The sequence below is a fragment of the Pristiophorus japonicus genome, chromosome 3, assembly GCF_044704955.1.
Source record: "Pristiophorus japonicus isolate sPriJap1 chromosome 3, sPriJap1.hap1, whole genome shotgun sequence".
Taxonomy (NCBI): domain Eukaryota; kingdom Metazoa; phylum Chordata; class Chondrichthyes; family Pristiophoridae; genus Pristiophorus; species Pristiophorus japonicus.
In genome coordinates, this window is record NC_091979.1 from 323,329,672 (window position 1) to 323,351,754 (window position 22,083).

Here is a 22,083-nt window from a genome sequence, read left to right on the forward strand (position 1 = left end):
GGCTCAAATCTCTGGAGTGTGGCTTGACTCAGAGGCAAGAGTGCTACCCACTGAACCACAGCTGTAGCTTTATCTCGACATACAGAAAAAATATGCCCTGACATTTCCCACCGGAAAACCAATACAAACATCTCACAGAGTAAGAGTGTTAAAGTTGGGATTTAAGAAGTTAAAAATGTCACGGTTATACATCAAATTTCACTCGACTGTCAAGTGTGCAGGACTCTATTGGAATAGTTTAATGGCTGACTTTCACTGATGTGTCAAAACTTGAGGTATTTCGGGCTCAATAAACCAAAGCTAAAATTTATTTACCCACTAACCCCTCTTCCTCCCCCCAAAAAATGACAGAAATGTCTAATTTTAAGGACGGATACGGGCAAGCCTAGATTTGTATTAGTTTAATACTGGCAGTAACCCAGTTATTCTAATGTCAATGGTAGCCCCTTTTATTTTAAGGGACTGGCTATTTGTACTGCACTTTTTCTGGCCTTCTGCGCCTGCGTCCTCGAGACTCCACCCCCAATGCCTCCTGCCCAAAACCGGAACCAGAAGTGGGCCCCGTGATCAGTCCGACCATGTTGTTGTTCCACGGGCTCTTCGATCGAGCTGCTGCTCCTCCGCGAGCCTGTCCCTCCGACCACCCGCTGACCAGGCCTCCCGTGAACCGCGAGGCCCCGAGCCTCCGGCTGAGCCCCGAGTCCTGAGCGGCGGTCGGGGGAGAGCAGTGGTGGCAGACCGGCAGACGGCTGAGAGAGCGCGAGGGGGGAGGGGAAAGAGAGAGAGAGAGAGGGAGGGAGAGAGGGAGAGAGAGGGAGAGAGAGAGAGAGAGGGAGAGAGAGAGGGAGAGAGAGGGAGAGACGGGAGAGAGAGAGGGAGAGAGAGAGAGGGAGAGAGAGAGAGAGAGAGGGAGAGAGAGAGAGAGAGGGAGAGAGAGGGAGAGAGAGAGAGAGGGAGAGATAGAGGGAGGGAGAGATAGAGGGAGCGAGAGATAGAGGGAGAGACGGGAGAGAGAGAGGGAGAGAGAGAGGGAGAGCAGTGGTGGCAGACCGGCAGACGGCTGAGAGAGCGCGAGGGGGGAGGGGAAAGAGAGAGAGAGAGAGAGAGAGAGAGAGGGAGAGAGGGAGAGAGAGGGAGAGAGAGAGGGAGGGAGAGATAGAGGGAGGGAGAGATAGAGGGAGGGAGAGAGGGAGAGACGGGAGAGAGAGAGGGAGAGAGAGAGGGAGAGCAGAGAGAGAGACTGGGGGGGGGGGGGGGGGGGAGTGTGGAAAAGAGAGAGAAAGCCGGGGGGCGAGGGGGGGGGGGGGAAGAGAGAGCTTGGGGTGGGGGGTAGACAGACAGACAGAGAGCGCGAGGGAGAGAGCGAGGGAGAGAGAGAGCGAGCGAGCGCATTGGGGGTCGAGAGATGGGGCGAAGAAGAGAAGGGCCGGGAGAGAGAGAGACATATGGGGGAGGGGGGGATTGGAGGGGAGAGAGGGAACTCAGGGAAGTCACATCACGTTCTTCCATCTTCCTGCAAGGGACATTGTTGGAGTGGATGATATCCAGAAGTCATGACACTGTCACTACTCACTTCATATCCAATAAACCAATCCGTACATAATGCCCCATCTATGGGGGGGGATTGGAGTAAGGCACTTCGGCTGGGGGAGGCATGCACTTGGACTGGAGTAAGGCACTTCGGCTGGGGGAGGCATGCACTTGGACTGGAGTAAGGCACTTCGGCTGGGGGAGGCATGCACTTGGACTGGAGTAAGGCACTTCGGCTGGGGGAGGCATGCACTTGGACTGGAGTAAGGCACTTCGGCTGGGGGAGGCATGCACTTGGACTGGAGTAAGGCACTTCGGCTGGGGGAGGCATGCACTTGGACTGGAGTAAGGCACTTCAGCTGGGGGATGCATACACTTGGATTGGGGTAGGCACTTTGGCTGGCCCTTACTGTCTTCTGGGGAGCTCTGTCACTTCAGCGAGACCATGGGATGGGCAGTTCCAGTGACACATTCCTGTGAAACTTCAGGGTGTGGCTTATCCCCCAAGAGGACCAATCAGAAACAAAGGGTGGAGCATGTTGGCCATTTTGGCAGTACAAATAAATGCATCCTTATTTTAATACCAGTGGTAACCCTGTTAATGTAACCCTGGAATGAATCCTGTTATTTTAAGCAGGTTACCGTTAGCATGACAGTAATACCAATTGGGAAAATCTAACCGTGTGTGAATGCTTATTCAAAAAAAAAAATTGATTTGTACCTTTGATGATTTTGGGCCAGAATATTGTTGGCACAAACCAAGGGGTTTGTACATGCCTTACATGGTTGACCCAGTGCAAGGTTAAAGAGTTACCGCACTCTTGCATAGGAAGGTTGTGGGTTCAAGTCCCACACCAGAGACTTGAGCACAAAATCTAGGCTGTCACTTCAGTGCAGTGCTCAGGGAGTGCTGCACTGTCAGAGGTGCCATTCAGTTAAAACAGGTTGCATTCAATCCCTGATAAACATGCAAGACTCAAAGGACCTATTTACAAATTGTGACTTAAATGTCCCTGCTAATTTATCCCTAAAAAAAGAACCATGATACAGCGTGTGGGCGTAGATAGGACTCAGATTAACTTACAGCTGAAACATATCCACGTGTTGTTAACTTTTCCATACCCTTGCCTTGGCACGCAAAGAGGCATATTTTCCAAATGGGGTGGGCGACAGATTCACTCCCCCAGACTTCGGACAGCCCATTTGAGAAACTTAGAGTTTGCTTAATCAAATAAGCAGAGCAAGCTCCCTGCATGGCATGCACGCCTACCCTGGAAGTTCGTTCATTGGGAATGGGGGAGGGCTTGAGGTTTCCTGTGGTGCTGCAGCTATGTAAAGGACTGCAGCAGCCACTGAAAAGGGACAAAACCAACGTAGAGGTGAAACTATTTCTGGTTCAGCAAATAATCAGGATGGCAAAAATAAAGGATGGGCACATCTCCTTAGGTGGCAAAAAATTTATGGAAGCAGGAAATGGCAGGGGCACCTCCTGAAAATAAAGACCTCACTTCAACGAAATAAAGCTGCTCCCTGAAATCAATTTGCCATAACTCTACACCTGACATTAACCCATAACCAGGAGCATGGCCCTTAGCCCAAATCCAAAGACCAAGTTTCCCAAACCCTAATCCAGGAAGGTTTTGTGCTGGCTGCATATTACAAGGCTACCCAGGAGCAACAGGAAAGCAGAAGGGAGTAGCATAAAGGCTGCCAGGAGTGACAGCAAAGTGGGAGGGAACAGCAGAATGGTGAGGTGGCATGGCCGGAAAATCTTTGCAGAATTGTGTGAGGTCCGACAGCCAATGAAAATCTTTGAGCAAATGAGACACCAGCACTATAAGCAGCACAATGTGTTACCTCAAACTTTTTGACTGTTATTGGGTAGGGGAGTTGTTTGTTGTGGTTGTCTCGGTGAACTGTCTCCACAGGAGTATTTCGCACACCGCAATGGCTAAAATTACAATTGTCATTACTTACTGATACTTGCTTCTGTCTTTGAACGAGTTTTTCCGTGAAGTGCAGCCATCACTGGTACTTTCCTCTCCTTCCTCGCTCTCCAGGCTTCTGTTACAACTTCGGATAGTCTGGAGAATGTTGTTCACTGTGGACTCTTTCTCTGGATTGTTCAGTCCGTCTTTTCCAATCCGCTGCAAAAAATGGTCCTGGCCATTGTAGTCTGCAACAAACTGGGAACATCCATAATCCCTTAATGAGCGATGGTTGCTGATAGCCCAGATGACAATTACACAATCAAGTGACATCTGAGAAGGGCTGAATGCCAGATTAAAAACCATATTCAATTAGAAACCTCCTTCAGCGCAGGTCAAAGCCCGAGCCGTGTGAAACAATTCTTATGTCTGTAAACATTACCAACGTGCAAGACTTACCACTAGGGGGCACACGTGTGGGAGACCCAAGGGTCACCTGCACACCCTGGGTAAGCAGGGATAAAAGGCAGACTACCATGCTGCCTGCTCACTCTGGAGTTACAATAAAGAAAGCAAGGTCACAACAGTTTGAGCTAAAGATATACAGCCTTGGAGTTATTCTAAACATAACAATTGGCGACGAGTAACAGATCACGACCTTTCACGCAGTCATGGCTGCCGTTGGTATTCTTGAGAGATTTGTTGAGGGTGATGATTGGGAAGCCTTCGTTGAGCGTCTTGATCAGTACTTCATGGCCAACGAGCTGGAAAAGGCAGAAACCGCGATCAAGCGCAGGGCGATTCTCCTCACCGTTTGCGGGTCCACGATATATGGCCTCATCAAAAATTTGCTAGCACCGACGAAACCAACGGACAAGACATATGAAGAGCTGTGCATGCTGGTTTGGGAACACCTCAAGCCGAAGGAGAGCATCGTGATGGCCAGGTATCGCTTTTATACGCACCATCACTCCGAGGGCCAGGACGTGTCGCGCTATGTCGCCGACCTAAGACGCCTTGCGGGATCGTGCGTATTTGCTGGATTTTTGGGGGAAATGTTGTGGGACTTTTTCGTGCTTGGAATCGGCCACGAGGTCATTCTTCGCAAACTGCTGTCTGCCGAATCCCGAGATCTGAACAAGGCCATCACGATAGCCCAGGCTTTCATGTCCACAAACGATAACACTAAACAGATATCACTGCAGCATCGGAACTCATCGGCAAGTACTGTGCATAAAATAACACCTTCAGCAGGCAGAACTGTACATGGCAGGGCCTACACGCCCGCAGAGGCCAGACCGAGGATGACGCAGAGCCCGCCGTGGGACGTGAATGCAAATCCATTAACACCATGTTGGCGCTGCGGGGGTAATCATAGAGCCCATCAATGTCGATTCAAGCACTCCGTGTGCAAGGGCTGTGCAACAATGGGGCACCTCCAGTGAATGTGCAGACGTGCTGCGACTCTCCACGTGGCAGAGTCGGCAGAAGATGACCGATCCGGTATGGATCACGCTGAACGAATAAGAGAGGCAACTCAACCAGAGGCCAAAGAGGAAGTATCTGGGGTACACACCTTCACCACCAAAAGCCCTCCGATAATGTTAAAAGTCAAATTAAACGGCATTCCAGTTTCCATGGAATTGCACATGGGAGCGAGTCAGTTAATTATGAGCCAGAAGGCTTTTGAGAAACTGTGGGGCAACAAGGCACAAAGGCCAAAACTAAGTCCGATCCACACCAAGCTTTGCACTTACACCAAAGAGCTCATACCAGTCATTGGCAGTGTGGCAGTGAAGGTATCGTACGATGGAGCTCTGCATGATTTACCACTATGGATTGTACCAGGCGATGGCCTAACGCTGTTCGGCAGAAGCTGGCTCGGAAAGATCCGATGGAACTGGGACGACATCAAAGCACTGTCTTCGGTGGATGACTCCTCGTGCGTCCATGTGCTAAACAAATTCCCGTCGTTATTCGAGCCAGGCATCGGCAACTTCTCAGGCGCCAAAGTGCAGATCCATCTAGTCCCTGATGCACGACCCGTTCATTACAAGGCCCGAGCGGTTCCATATATGATGCGAGAGAAATTCAAGATCAAGCTGGACAGACTTCAATGAGAGGGAATCATATCACCAGTCGAGTTCAATGAGATGTTCCGGTGTTGAAGAGTGATGGGACGGTCAGAATCTGCGGGGACTACAAGGTAATGATCAACCGAGTCTCGTTACAGGACCAGTACCCACTACCCAAAGCGGATGACCTGTTTGCAACGCTAGCAGGGAGGAAATCGTTCACCAATCTGGATCTAACCTCTGCTTACATGACACAGGAGCTGGCTGAACCTTTGGAAAAATTGACGTGCAGCAACACGGAGGACTGTTCATATACCACAAATGCCCCTTTGGGATTCGTTCGGAGGAACATGGAGAGTCTGCTGAAATCGGTTCCGCGCACCGTGGTGTTCCAAGACGACATCTTGATCACTGGCCGCAACACCGCCGAACACTTACACTGGAAGAGGTTCTCAAGCGACTGGACAGAGTGGGACTCGGGTTGAAACGCTCCAAGTGTGTTTTCCTGGGGCCAGAGGTCGAATTTCTGGGGAGAAAGATTGCGGCGGACGGCATCAGACCCACGGACTCCAAGACGGAGGCCACCAAGAATGCACCCAGGCCACAGAATGTGACGGAGCTGCGTTCGTTCCTGGGACTCCTCAACTACTTTGGTAAATTTCTACCGGGGTTGAGCACTTTGCTGGAAGCATTGCATTTATTGTTGCACAAAGGTGATGACTGGGTCTGGGGTAAAGCTCAAGAGACAGCCTTTAACAAGGCCAGAAACCTGCTATGTTCTAACAGGTTACTTGTATTGTATGACCCGTGTAAATGTTTAGTACTAAGCTTGTGATGCATCTTCGTACAGGGTCAGTTGTGTGTTACAGCAAGAAAATGTATCAGACAAACTGCAACCGGTTGCATATGCATCCAGAAGCTTATCTAAGGCTGAAAGAGCCTACAGTGTGGTTGAGAAAGAAGCATTAGCATGCACATATGGGGTTGAGAAAATGCACCAATACATATTTGGGCTTCGGTTCGAGCTCGAAACCAACCACAAGCCGCTCATTTCGATGTTCTCAGAAAGCAAAGGGATTAACACCAATGCTTCATCCCGCATCCAAAGATGGGCACTAACATTATCTGCGTATGATTATGTAATTCACCACAGGCCAGGCACGGAGAACTGTGCAGATGCCCTCAGTCGGCTACCACTGCCCGCCACCAGGGTGGAAATGGCGCAACCCGCAGACTTGCTCCTTATCCTGGATGCTTTTGAGAGCGAGGGGGCCACCTGTCACAGCTCGCCAGATCAGAACCTGGACCAGCCCGGTGCTATCATTAGTAAAAAGCTGTGTCCTCAATGGGAGATGGTCGGCAGTCCCAGGGGAAATGCAAGACGAAATTAAGCTGCTCCACCGACGCTAGAACGAAATGTCCATCCATTCGGACTGCCTCCTATGGGGGAATCGTGTAATTATGCCAAAAAAAAGGCAGGGAAACATTTATACGTGACCCACACAGTACCCACCCAGGTATAGTCACGATGAAGGCTATCGCCAGGTCGCACGTTTGGTGGCCCGGCATTGACTCGGAATTAGAGTCCTGCGTACACCAATGTTACACTTGCTCACAGTTGAGCAATGCACCAAGGGAGGCCCCACTGAGTCTGTGGTCATGACCCTCCAAACCGTGGTCCATGGTCCACGTAGATTTCGCTGGCCCCTTTTTAGGAACGATGTTCCTAGTAGCAGTGGACGCTTACTTGAAATGGATTGAATGTATAATAATGTCGTCATGTACGTCCACTGCAACCATTGAAAGCCTCCGGGCCATGTTCGCCACTCATGGTTTGCCCGACGTCCTTGTTAGTAACAATGGACCATGTTTCACCAGCTCGGAATTCAACGAGTTCATGACCTGCAATGACATCAAGCATGTCAGGTCTGCGCCGTTTAAGCCCGCATCCAATGGTCAAGCGGAACGGGCAGTCCAAACCATCAAGCAGAGCTTGAAACGCGTGACGGACGGTTCCCTGCAGACCCGACTATCTTGGATTCTGCTCAGCTATTGCACGTGAGCCCAATCGCTTACCGGGGTTCCCCTTGCAGAATTGCTAATGAAGAGAGCACTCAAAACCAGGCTTTCCTTAGTCCACCTGGATCTCAATGATCATGTAGAAAACCGGCGTCATCGGCAGAACGTGTACCATGATCGTGTGGCTGTATCACGTGACATTGAGGTGTGTTTGTTCTTAATTGTGGTCTGGTCCCAAATGGGTTGCTGGCACTGTGTTAGCCAAGGAGGGGAATAGAGTGTTTGTTGTCAAACTTTTGAACGGACAAATGTGCAGAAAGCACTTGGATCAGACCAAACTGTGGTCCACTGACAACCAAGAACAGTTTGAAGAGGACATTACCATCATTGATCCACCAACACACACCCAACCAGCAATCGACCTCGCGGTCAACCACGAGGATGAATCCACCATGCCCGACAGTCCGATCAGACCTGCCACGCACCAAAGATCCGACTGACTCACCCATTGCCAGGACTTCACCTCAGGCGATCAACCCAGGAACGTAGAGCACTGGGATCGCCTCAACTTCTAAATAACTTGTACATAAGACTTTGGGGGGGGGGGGGGAATGATGTTATGTATGTAAACTTTACCAATGTGTATGACTTACCACCAGGGGGCGCACCTGTGGGAGACCCAAGGGTCACCTGCACACCCTGGGCAAGCAGGTATAAAAGGCAGTCTACCATGCTGCTTCCTCACTCTGGGGTTACAATAAAGAGACCAAGGTCACAACAGTTTGAGCTTAAGATATACAGTCCTGTGGAGTTATTCTAAACGTAACAAACTCCGTGTATTTAGGGCAGCTAACGTGGCTTCAGCCTGTAAACAGTTAATCGCTTTACATCCCACACTTCCAATGGTCCCCATGTAAAATTCACTATGCAAGTTCAGAGGAATCCAATGGGGAGAAATTAGGGTAGTTAGCGACTCCCATTAGTGTCCCCGGGGGGTGGGGGGGGGGGTGCTAAAGGGTCATCATCAACTTTTCACCCGAGCACGGCATCTGTAATGACTCCCGCTAAATGCCGCGTGGGTTTAGCGCCGGCGGCAACCGGTAGCGCCCCGCCCCTGCTGCGCCAGCGACGTCGACACCATCATCGTGGTCAGCGATCCGCTTTCACCCTGGGACGTAAATTCGGGAATGCCCCCAAAGCTGCGCTGGGTGATGTCAGCGACAGCTTCAGGGACATGCAAGCGGCCGGGTTACACAGGAGGCGGCACTCGCAAAACAAAATTGCCCGTGGAACGCGGGGTCCATGCCGCGGTCTGGCATGGCCCCGGCTGATGCCATGGCAGCCCTGCTCCCCGGCGGTCCAGTTAGTGACCCGCACAGTTGGCAGCTTGCCACTCCCCTTTAAATGAAGGGGAGGGCCCCGACCATGCAGCAGTGCTTCGCGTCCCAGTGCCTAGCGCTGCGACCCTCTCCTTTTGGTTCCGCCCCGCGGGGCAGGTGAAGTGCATTATTTTGTGCTCTACTTACTCTTGGGGGGGGGGGGGCCGTAACCCCAATATCGCGAGCGGGGCAGGACCTCCGTGCCTGGCACAGGAAATCCTGCCCGTTAGCGGCTGTTACCGCTCCCAAAGGGAGCGCTACGCAATTTAACCCCCTCCCCTCTGTTGTCCACCCAAAGCTTGAGAAGAAAATGACGAGTCTTACACAGACTTAACAGGTCAGCCAGACTGTTTATCACCACATGCAAGAAGCAAATAAATACGATAGTCCAAAAATCTACCATCCCAATAATACCTCCCTTATCTTTCCTCCCAGAAACCTTATATCTGCTAATGCACAAATGTCCCTGGTAAGTAATAGGGTGTCTCTGTTTACCAAGAGGTTCTAAGGGTTCCACGAAGTGAGTATGAATGATTACTCCCTACCCTATTAAATGCTGATGTTGCAAATAGCATTTCACATGCAAAGGTAGCATAACTTAAGCAACAGAACATAAAAAAAAACACATTCCTTTTTTAATATTTTGTTCATTATTAACTTTGAAATGCAAACATCGAAACATAGAAAATAGGTGCAGGAGTAGGCCATTCGGCCCTTCGAGCCTGCACCGCCATTCAATGAGTTCATGGCTGAACATGCAACTTCAGTACCCCATTCCTGCTTTCTCGCCATACCCCTTGATCCCCCTAGTAGTAAGGACTTCATCTAACTCCCTTTTTGAATATATTTAGTGAATTGGCCTCAACAACTTTCTGTGGTAGAGAATTCCACAGGTTCACCACTCTCTGGGTGAAGAAGTTTCTCCTCATCTCGGTCCTAAATGGCTTATCCCTTATCCTTAGACTGTGACCCCTGGTTCTGGACTTCCTCAACATTGGGAACATTCTTCCTGCATCTAACCTGTCTGAACCCATCAGAATTTTAAACGTTTCTATGAGGTCCCCTCTCATTCTTCTGAACTCCAGTGAATACAAGCCCAGTTGATCCAGTCTTGATATGTCAGTCCCGCCATCCCAGGAATCAGTCTGGTGAACCTTCGCTGCACTCCTTCAATAGCAAGAATGTCCTTCCTCAAGTTAGGAGACCAAAACTGTACACAATACTCCAGGTGTGGCCTCAACAAGGCCCTGTACAACTGTAGCAACACCTCCCTGCCCCTGTACTCAAATCGCCTCGCTATGGAGGCCAACATGCCATTTGCTTTCTTAACCGCCTGCTGTACCTGCATGCCAACCTTCAATGACTGATGTACCATGACACCCAGGTCTCGTTGCACCTCCCCCTTTTTCTAATCTGTCATCATTCAGATAATAGTCTGTCTCTCTGTTTTTACCACCAAAGTGGATAACCTCACATTTATCCACATTATACTTCATCTGCCATGCATTTGCCCACTCACCTAACCTATCCAAGTCACTCTGCAGCCTCATAGCATCCTCCTCGCAGCTCACACTGCCACCCAACTTAGTGTCATCCGCAAATTTGGAGATACTACATTTAATCCCGTCGTCTAATCCATTATTTTTAATTTGAATTTATAGGCCCTTTTGGCTTTGGTTAGAATAATTGAATAAGTATCATGCATCAGAAAATATGTGAGGGATTTCTTACTCCTCAAGTTTAAATTGCCTCCAGAACTAGTCAGAGTAAATTCTACAGTTACTTGAAGGAAAGTGGTCTTCGCACACCGTTTGTTTTCATTATCCGTGCACAGGATTCCTACCTCGATGCTGTCATCCTCAGAATCACAGCGTGAGTGAAATTTCACCAATGTGGCTGCACCATCCAGGACATCACACAGCTCCTTCAGGAACACTCCGCAGAAGGGAACCACTTTGCAGCCGGGGATATTCAGAGCTCGGCTTACCACTTTGCGGTATTCAGACGACGATTCGTGCTGTGCCATTGCATCTTTCAGGCTTCTCATAGTTTCAATATCAGACTGGTCCATAAATTGCCACATCTTCAGAACCTTTCTAGACCTGCAAGAGAAAGGGTACCAAACTGTATCCAATGATATTAAAAGCACCTTCCAGTGATGGAGTGCTCCAAGATGTTGGTGAGTATCAAGACCAGGACATTTGTTCCTCTGGAACGATATTGCCATGAGTTAACGCTGGAGGGATAAAGTAATAATTCACAGTACGTCTATGACGTCAACTCCACAGTCAATGAACATACTTGTCATATTCAGTTGGTTCAACTTAAGAGAAAGAGGAAACTACAGAAGTAATCTGATAGGCTTAATGACATTTTCCCCAACAGAATATTAATCACAAGGAAGTCACGATATTGCACATGAAACTGTACTTGGACTAGGATAGGGATGGGCTTGTATTTGGGACTAGGATAGTGATGGGCCTGCCCTTGGACTAAGATAGGGATGGGCCTGTATTTGGGACTAGGATAGGGATGGGCCTGTCCTTGGACTAGGATAGTGATGGGCCTGCCCTTGGACTAGGATAGGGATGGGTCTGTATTTGGACAGGATAGGCATGGGCCTGTATTTGGGACTAGGATAGTGATGGGCCTGTACTTGGACTAAGATAGTGATGGGCCTGTACTTGGACTAGGATAGTGATGGGCCTGTACTTGGACTAGGATAGTGATGGGCCTGTACTTGGACTAAGATAGTGATGGGCCTGTACTTGGACTAGGATAGGGATGGGTCTGTATTTGGACAGGATAGGCATGGGCCTGTATTTGGGACTAGGATAGTGATGGGCCTGTACTTGGACTAAGATAGTGATGGGCCTGTACTTGGACTAGGATAGTGATGGGCCTGTACTTGGACTAAGATAGTGATGGGCCTGTACTTGGACTAGGATAGTGATGGGCCTGTACTTGGACTAGGATAGGGATGGGTCTGTATTTGGACAGGATAGGCATGGGCCTGTATTTGGGACTAGGATAGTGATGGGCCTGTACTTGGACTAAGATAGTGATGGGCCTGTACTTGGACTAGGATAGGGATGGTCCTGTATTTGGACTAGGATAGGGATGGGTCTGTACTTGGACTAGGATAGGGATGGGCCTGTATTTGGACTAGGATAGGGATGGGCCTGTATTTGGACTAGGATAGGGATGGGCCTGTATTTGGACTAGGATAGTGATGGGCCTGTACTTGGACTAAGATAGTGATGGGCCTGTACTTGGACTAGGATAGGGATGGGCCTGTATTTGGACTAGGATAGGGATGGGCCTGTATTTGGACTAGGATAGGGATGGGCCTGTATTTGGACTAGGATAGGGATGGGCCTGTATTTGGACTAGGATAGGGATGGGCCTGTACTTGTGTAAAAGGAGCACCACTTTTTCCTTGTCACTAAAATGATCAAAGGCAGACACCCCAGTCAGCATGGCTGATTATCTCATTGAGATGACATTTTCTTCGGCAATAGAGCAAATATGGCAATAGCCAATCGACAGCTCGCTTTAAACCTCACCAGACACTCTCTTCCATTGAAATCAATCAGCTGCCGATTCATTAGCGCCTATTTTGCACTACTGCCAAAGACCAATTTAAGTCCCATCGGGATAAAAATTCATTTGAGCCTGTTTTTGTGCTCATTTCGGGGCTAGGCGACCAGCGGCGACTAAACCAAGGACAAACAAAATTCTGCCTCGGGCCTCATCGACATGATGGTCGATCTGCAGGCATTAGGCCCCTCATTAACATATTTATGATAACACCTAAAAAATGGGCCCATGCAAATTGGGCGCAGGCTGTCCAGCTGCTGAATGGGTATGCTTTGTGCCTGAAGAATGTACACGATGTCCTACACCTTCTTATCTTTTCAACCTTGGTGGTGTCCTGCACTATGAGCCTTGGCCCTTCACATTGGTTCTTCCAAAGAAAACACAACCACACAAAAGACATGATGTTGGCAATACAAGTCCTAAAATAAGGGGATTGTTGCTGGCTGTAGGAACTGCACAGTGGAAATGCAGAAAAAGTTCCTTCCTGCAAAATTTGTAATTCTTGTGTTGAAAATAATGATGGTAAAATTGTTTGGCCGTGAAATCCACTGTCACATAAAATTGCTCCTTTTAGTAGAAAAGTATGGAGTCATCTATTAATTCTCCTAAATTCTTCTTACAATTCCTGTCAAACAACTGGAGCTGGTTTGACCTAACTTATCTAAAGCAATACTTGAGCAAGTGCCAAAGCCCAATTCATGATCAAAGTGACTTGTATATAATATGGAAAAATGCATTCTGATCTTAACTTTGAATCTATTCCTGTGGAGGAATGAATTGACAATACCTGAGGCCTGCCAGGAATTCCATCACTGCATTGTAATTACCCATGTTCCAGCAACACTTGGCCACATGGACCAAGAAAGAGAACACTTCCCTCTTCTCCTCCATGGAGCCGGCAGTCAGGATCAGCCACGTCACCCAGGAGCTCACCTGAAACATGACGGGTTTGCTTTTAGTGAGGCACGAAACACCTAAACCGTTTCATCCATTATCAAATCTATTAATTAACTGTTTCATGCATTAGCAAATTTACTAATTGCAGCATTCGTTGCTACAGAAATGTCCACATGAACGTGTACACTTGATCCGTACATTATCCCGGTGACAGCACAGAATTCAATTGGCAATGTCTAGTAAAACAACAACGTTAATCTCGTCAGAAAATGTGTGCCCATCAGTGTGCGGGGTGGTGCTGCTGGGGATTAGAACACTTTGCATTTAGAGCGCCCATCGTCAACAAGGTCATAAAATGAAGAATAAATCTGCTGGTACACTGCCCACAGGAACAGCTCTCATTCTCCGTTTCTCACTCCAGCCATTTCCAAATGACGTTGGCAATTTAGTGCTGTATCGCTGTGAGCCTGTGCTGATGGGAAATTGTGTTATTGCTGTCCAGCTGACTTCGCACAGGCCGGAGAGAGAGAAGTTTTCATCTCATCAGTCCAGGTCAAATTTAAACTCATGTCCCACAGGTCTAGACCAGCATACTACCCATTGCCCTCCTAGTTGAATATTGATTGGGAAATTTACTGTGCGAAGAACAATAGGAGTCCAATTTACATATAATTACCATATGTACTGTGGCAGTATTGTCTGGTTGTATGTGGGCAATGCAATCCTAAAGAGCATTACTGAACCAGTCCGACGGTCACTTTTACTGATAACAGCTTTTATTTCATTAAATGGAATTCAAATTCACAAAGTGCCGTGGTGGGATTTAAACTCATGTTCTCTGGACTATTATTCCCGGGCTCTGGATTACTAGTCCAGTAACACAATCGCTACACTATTATATGGGTGTTATGCAGGAGCTTTCAGCCATCGCGACACCACATCACCCGCATGTCCAACACGCCTGCTGTCCTTTGCGCCTTCTTCAAAGAGCTGTGTCACATAGGATTGCCTCTGACTGACACGTTCTTTAGAACTGTGCATTGAGGGCAATTATTTTCAAGAATGGTTGCACATGGTGGAATAATACCTTTCTTATTTAGACGTTGGCTCATGCCTTTTGCCTCTGCTCATTGTTTGTGGCGAGGTGTATGGTGACATTGAGTTTCCTTAACACAACAATGTGGTCGACAGTGCCTGAAAGGTCTTTGTCACATTAGCGCTCATGGATTCAAGCCCCATTCCAGGGACGCAAGCACAAAAGAGGCGCTGACACTTAAGGTGCCATCTTTTAGAAGAGACATTTAAACGAGACCGTGTCCAGTTGGACGTTAAAATCCAATAGTACTTTTCCAAAGTAATACAGGGGCTTCTCCTAGTGTCGTGTCCAATATTTCTCCCTCATCAAAAATAGATTATCTGGTCATTATCTCACTGCTGTTTGTGGATCTTAATATGTGGTAATTGGTTGCTTAGACAACAGTCGTTAGACTTCAAAATAATTCATTGGCATTGAAGTACCGGCGATGTCCTGAAGACGTGAAAGCCGATATATAATTGGAAGTTATTTCTTTGCTCCTCCGGACCTTCAATGGCACCACCCTCATCGAGTCCTCCACCGTCAATATCCTAGGGGGTCACCGTTGAGCAGAAGGTTAACTAGCCCAGCCATATAACACCATGACCACAAGGGTAGGACAAAGACTGGGCACTCAGTCCTGATCTCTCAAAGCCTTTCCACGATCTACAATGCTCAAGTCAGGACTGGAATGAAATGCTCACCACTTCGCTGAGACGGATGCAGCTGCATTAACTCCATCCAGGATGGAGCATTTTGCTGGATCAGTGCCCATTCCACTGGATTTAATATCCTCAATGATATGGTTACAGTATGTACAGCCTGCAGGATGCAGCGCTACCAACGCATCAAGCTTGCCTCCCGGCCTGCGACCTTTACCGAGTAGGACAAGAAAGCAATATTGTAGGAACACCATCAGCTCCAATTTCCCGTCCCAGTCACACATTATCCCAACCTGCATATATATTGCTGTTCCTAGATCTTTGCCAAGTTAAAATCCTGCCTAACACCAATCACCACAAGGACTGCAACAGTTCAAAGAGGCCAACTAGGGATGGCCAATAAATGAGGCCTTTCCAGCTTTGCCCACATCCTGAGAGAAAGAGAAAAAAATATTTACTTTTAATCTGTGCCATTGCTGAGGTGATACTTGAAACCTTCCTATTTATTAACCTTACTATAACAGCTCTGAGCTGGAGTAAAATACTCACTTTGCGTCAATTCTTTCAGTTGCATAATTCTTCACGAGTTTTCCATGATTGTCGTTTAACATTAAATTGACTTTTTCCCCTAATTTTTCACTAATCCATTATTGGAGGGGTAAGAATCCTTAGGGTGCTGCTAAGTACGGAAAAATACTGTTCGAGCTTTCTAGCTACATGACATGCCGTTCTACTTGTGAATGCTTTGTTTGCTAAAATTAGCCAAGTCAGAATTATCTCGTGTTTTGTGCCAATTTTCATAATGAGAGAAATAAACAGTCAAAAAAAAAAATCAGACACCTCTCCCCCCTCTCTCTCTCTCAATCTTGGATGCAGAGGGGGTTATTTTTAATTTTATAACCTGGTGGAGTAGATCACCCACCCATTGTAGAATCCGCCCCATTTTTGTCCCACGGATTTCAATGAGCTGAAAATGGGGCGGGTTTGACAATGGGCAGGCCATCCGCTACACCAGGTTATCATCCGGGCGGCAAAGTTTAAAATTAGCCCGCATCTCTCCCCCGGGAACTTCTTACAGAATCAAACTGCACACAATCAATCCTGGGCATTAATTAATTGGTTTGTTTTCGAGAATTGAAGGTTTGGTTTATCATTCAGAAAGCAATCAGCTTGCGTTCCCAGCTGGAACTGAGGCAGTGTCAGTAGGAACAGAGGCCTTCCACCTGAAGACCTATGGGGTGAAATTCAACTTCGACAGGAGCACTAAATGGGCGTTAGCAGATCAGTTGCCCGTTGTACACCCCGCCTGGTTTTCCTTACCATTGGATTTTACCCGCTATCTCCAACACGTTCCATCTTGTCAATGGGCTGCCTGAGGACTGAACTTACAACATCAGTTCTCTTCCCAACAATCTCTTGACCAGAAGAATCAACAATGTCCTGTTTACAAGCATCATAGAAACACAGAAATTTACAGCGCAGGAGGGGGCCATTTCGGCCCATCGTGTCCCCGCTGGCCGACAAAGAGCCACACGGCCCTCGGTCAGCAGCCCTAAAGGTTACATATAAACCTATAAACAATGCCGGAAAGGCAAAGAGCACCCAGCCCAACCAGTCTGCCTCACACAACTGCGACACCCCTTATACTGAAACATTCTACACTCCACCCCAACCGGAGCCATGTGATCTCCTGGGAGAGGCAAAAACCAGATAAAAACCCCAGGCCAATTTAGGGAGAAAAAATCTGGGAAAATTCCTCTCCAACCCATCCAGGTGATCGACACTAGTCCAGGAGATCACCCTGGCCGTATTCTATTCCCTGCAGTACTTACCATCGTATCTGCGCCGTACAACAAAAAGTCATCCAGTCTAATCCCAATTACCAGCTCTAGATCCGTAACTCTGCAGGTTACTGCACTTTAAGTACCCATCCAACCATCTCTTAAAAGTGGTGGGCTGCATCCACCACTCTTCCAGGCAGCGAGTTCCAGATACCCACAACCCTCTGCGTAAAGAAGCCCCCCCTCAAATCCTTCCACCAACCACCTTAAAACTATGCTCCCTCATAATAGACCCCCCCCCCAACCAATGGAAATAGACCCTTACTATCCACTATATCCAGGCCCCTCAATATTTTGTACACCACAATGAGGTCTCCTCTCAATCTCCTCTGTTCCAATGAGAGCAAACTCAGCCTATCCAATCTGTCCTCATAACTAAGATTCTCCATTCCAGGCAGCATCTTAGTAAATCTCCTCTGCACCCTCTCTAGTGCAATCACATCCTTCCTATAATATAGCGACCAGAACTGCATGCAGTACTCCAGCTGTGGCCTAACCAAAGTATTATACAATTTAAGCATAACCTCCCTGCTCTTGTATTCTATGCCTCGGCCAATAAAGGCAAGCTTTCCATGTGCTTTCTTAACCATCTTATCCACCTGGCCTGCTACTTTCAGGGATCTGTGGACAAGCACTCCAAGGCCCCTTTGTTCATCTACACTATTAAGTGGCCTACCGCTTAATGTGTATACCCTTCCCTTATTAGCCTTCCCAAAGTGCATCACCTCACACTTCTCTGAATTAAATTCCATTTGCCACTGCTCTGCCCACCTGACCAGTAGATTGATATCCTCCTGCAGCTCATGACTTGCCTCTTCATTATCAACCACACAGCCAATTTTAGTGTCATCTGCAAACTTTGTAATCATACTCCCTATAATCAAATCTAAATCGTTGATATATACCACAAAAAGCAAGGGACCCAGTGCTGAGCCCTGCGGAACCCCACTGGAAACATCCTTCCAGTCACAAAAACATTCATCAATCTTACCCTTTGCTTCCTACCTCTAAGCCAATTTTGGATCCAACTTAACACTTTGCCCTGTATCCCATGGGCTTTAACCATCTTGACCAGTCTACCATGTAGGACCTTATCAAAAGCTTTGCCAAAGTCCATATATACTACATCGTACGCACTGCCCTCATCGGCCCTCTTGGTTACCTCCTCAAAAAATTCAATCAGGTTCGTCAGACACGGTCTTCCCTTAACAAATCCGTGACAGGACACTGTTTCTTTTTGCAGAGCTTCAGTGACTTGACGGGCTAATTTGAAGATTTAAAAACACTAGAATGGAAATACTGATCAATGAAGTTCAGCAACGAGCTGTTTATTTTAATGATCTCTGTGACATTTGTTGTGACTGGACTTCAGTGCACACCGACTATTGAGACATTAACCAAACGATTAGCTGACGATCGATAGATTAGCATTTACAGAGGTAGAATAGGAGGCATTGAATGTATATGAGCTGCACAACGAGATGAAATAAGAACATAAGAATTAGGAACAGGAGTAGGCCATCTAGCCCCTCGAGCCTGCTCCGCCATTCAACAAGATCATGGCTGACCTGACCGTGGACTCAGCTCCACTTACCCGCCCGCTCCCCGTAACCCTTAATTCCCTTTACTCACATTATTGTAAACATTATAGAACAGAAGTGGGTGTTTCAAGGGTTCGGTTGGTCTGACTGCTTGCCTCCCTTCCGTGGCTACGTTCCGTGGCTACATTCGTGGCGATGTAGCACGTGGTGTATACTCGAACGCTTGAGGCCTTCCGCGAGCGGTGGGCACCGGAGGAACTGGAGTGCTTTAATCACTGCCCGGAATAACATTTCAATTTAATTTGTTAAGTTTCCTTGAAAAGCTGTTGGGGCCGAAATTCCCTATCGCCCCGGTTGGGGGCGGTAAACCTCTCCGGAGACGGACTTTTTGCGCCTGGCGCAGAATTGTGGCTACCACCCCAATGTTGTGCGTTCCGCTTCATTTCAGGGGCGGGGGTGGGGGGGGGGGGTGGGATCAGGGGCAGTACCCGCGGGCATCGCAGAGTGCTACACCACCTCTTCGCATAGCGATGATGCTTTTCGGCGCCCGCCCCTTCTGTCAAACGGGAGGGACACTGCGAGGCCTGCCGACCCTTTGATGACCTTCCATGGCCGCAGCATGGCACCGAAACGGAGTGTCAGGCTGCACCATCGTGGCCCGGGTCCCGCGACAATGTCGGGCAGCGGCCCGCACGGTAAGCGGGGAAAAAATGGCGGTACGCGGCACAGCGCACCTCCCCTTTAAATCCCGCCCGCGATGGGTGCCCGGTCCGGTTCATGAAGGGGGCACTGGCTGCCTTTTGATTGGCGGTGGCATGAGCTGTCAATCATCGTCAATTAACATAAAAGGTAGAGCAGCGGAGGGAAATGTTGGCTTTTGAGAAACTCGTGCTTAAATGAGATAACACTGAACAAGTGGAATAAAATACAGAAGGGTGTCTCTTGGACTCAAACCTCAGGTAGCCTTCAGATGCACCCTTGCCATCATAGGGCTTTGTGAAGCACATCTAATCAGGATACTTATTCAGTGACTGTTCTGCTGTGTGACTTTCCATCATCGAAAGGACTAACGTTGCTTCTATTTTGCTCCCTGCAGTCGTTGGATGTTTTTCCAATCATCAATGAGGCAGACCTGTTCCTCACTGCATCTCCTTGGTGACCATTGAGGACGATGTCGTGAATTTGTGCATCAGAGACGTCAGGGAATACAAACCTTTTCCATCATCTCTGGAGTGATCGTTGACGTTGCATCAGCAAGTGTGACCACTTCGTGCCGGCACACTGGTCAAAAGGTCATGCCCAGACCTCACGCATGGATGGACAACTGATCCCAACCACCACCCCACCCCTCCACCATGTAGGTAATTCACAGGCGGCTGACCGAACATTGCAAATTAAACACGGGAGGTCGCTGTCCCGGGAACAAGGCCGCAAGGGAAAAGCTGTTAAGAAGGTTAATGACATCCTTTCTAATGCTCTCGTCTGGAGGGAGGAGAGCATGCCGGGAGATCTCAGAGATGCAGTAATCGTGACCATCTTTAAAAAAGGGGACAAGTCCGACTGCGGCAAATACAGAGGAATCTCCCTGTTATCAGCCACTGGGAAAGTCATCGCTAGAATCCTCCTCAACCGTCTTCTCCCTGTGGCTGAGGAGCTCCTCCCAGAGTCACAGTGCGGATTTCGTCCACCACGGGGTACAACGGACATGATCATTACTGCAATTGTACAGGGCCTTGGTAAGGCCTCACCTGGAATATTGTGTTCAGTTTTGGTCTCCTAATCTGAGGAAGGACGTTCTTGCTATTGAGGGAGTGCAGCGAAGGTTCACCAGACTGATTCCAGGGATGGCTGGACTGACATATGAGGAGAGACTGGATCAACTGGGCCTTTATACACTGGAGTTCAGAAGGATGAGAGGGGATCTCATAGAAACGTATAAGATTTTGACGGGACGGGACAGGTTAGATGCGGGAAGATTGTTCCCGATGTTGGGGAAGTCCAGAACCAGGGGACACAACCTTCAGATAAGGGGTAGGCCATTTAGGACTGAGGTGAGGAGAAACTTCTTCACTCAGAGAGTTGTTAACCTGTGGAATTCCCTGCAGCAGAGAGTTGTTGATGCCGGTTCATTGGATATATTCAAGAGGGAGTTAGATATGGCCCTTACGGCTAAAGGGATCAAGGGGTATGGAGAGAAAGCAGGAAAGGGGTACTGAGGGAATGATCAGCCATGATCTTATTGAATGATGGTGCAGGCTCGAAGGGCCACATGGCCTACTCCTGCACCTATTGTCTATGTTTCTATGTTACGGCACGACAGCTGCAGGAAAAATGCAGGGACCAGCATCAACCCTTTTACATGGCCTTCTTTGACCTTACAAAGGCCTTTGACACTGTCAACCGTAAGGGTCTATAGAGCATCCTCCTCCGTTTTGGCTGCCCCCAAAAGTTTGTCACCATCCTCCGCCTGCTCCACGATGACATGCAGGCCATGATCCTGACCAATGGATCCATTACAGACCCAATCCACGTCCGAACCGGGGTCAAGCAGGGCTGCATCATTGCACCAACCCTCTTCTCAATCTTTCTCTCCGCCATGCTCCACCTCACAGTCAACAAGCTCCCCGCTGGAGTGGAACTAAACTACAGAACCAGTGGGAACCTGTTCAACCTTCATCGTCTCCAGGCCAGGTCCAAGACCATCCCAACCTCTGTCGTCGAACTACAGTATGCGGACGACGCCTGCGTCTGCACACATTCAGAGACTGAACTCCAAGTCATAGTCAACATCTTCACTGAGGCGTACGAAAGCATGGGCCTTACACTAAACATCCGTAAGACAAAGATCCTCCATCAACCTGACCCCGCCACACAGCACTGCCCCCCAGTCATCAAGATCCATGGTGTGGCCCTGGACAACGTGGACCACTTCCCGTACTTCGGGAGCCTACTATTAGCAAGGGCAGACATAGACAACGAGATTCAACACCGCCTCCATTGCGCCAGTGCAGCCTTCGGCCGCCTGCTGAAGAGAGTGTTCGAGGATTAGGCTCTCAAATCCACCACCAAGCTCATGGTCTACAGGGCTGTAGTGATACCCGCCCTCCTGTATGGCTCAGAGACGTGGACCATATACAGTAGACACCTCAAATCGCTGGAGAAATACCACCAATGATATCTCCGCAAGATCCTGCAAATCCCCTGGGAGGACAGACGCACCAACGTCAGTGTTCTCGATCAGGCTAACATCTCCAGCATCGAAGTACTGACCACACTCGACCAGCTCCGTTGGATGGGCCACATTGTTCGTATGCGTGACACAAGACTCCCAAAGCAAGCGCTCTACTTAGAACTCCTACACGGCAAGCGAGCCCCAGGTGGGCAGAGGAAAGTTTCAAGGACACCCTCAAAGCCTCCCTGATAAAGTGCAACATTCCCATCAACAGCTTGGAATCCCTGGCCAAAGACCGCCCCAAGTGGAGGAAGTGCATCCGGGAGGGCGCCGAGCACCTCGAGTCTCGTCGCCGAGAGCGTGC

At 48.6% G+C, this 22,083-nt stretch overlaps 1 protein-coding gene across 1 annotated transcript in view; it reads right to left on the minus strand.

The window, feature by feature from the left end:
* Positions 1-22,083, minus strand: part of plce1 (phospholipase C, epsilon 1) — a 276,550-nt gene that overhangs the window by 113,118 nt on the left and 141,349 nt on the right. Inside the window, exons 3-5 of the mRNA XM_070876961.1 lie at positions 13,319-13,464; positions 10,775-11,033; positions 3,508-3,716 (exon numbers count right to left, since the gene is read on the minus strand). Of these exons, the coding sequence (XP_070733062.1) occupies positions 3,508-3,716; positions 10,775-11,033; positions 13,319-13,464 (614 nt within the window). The remainder of the gene's footprint in view (positions 1-3,507; positions 3,717-10,774; positions 11,034-13,318; positions 13,465-22,083) is intronic.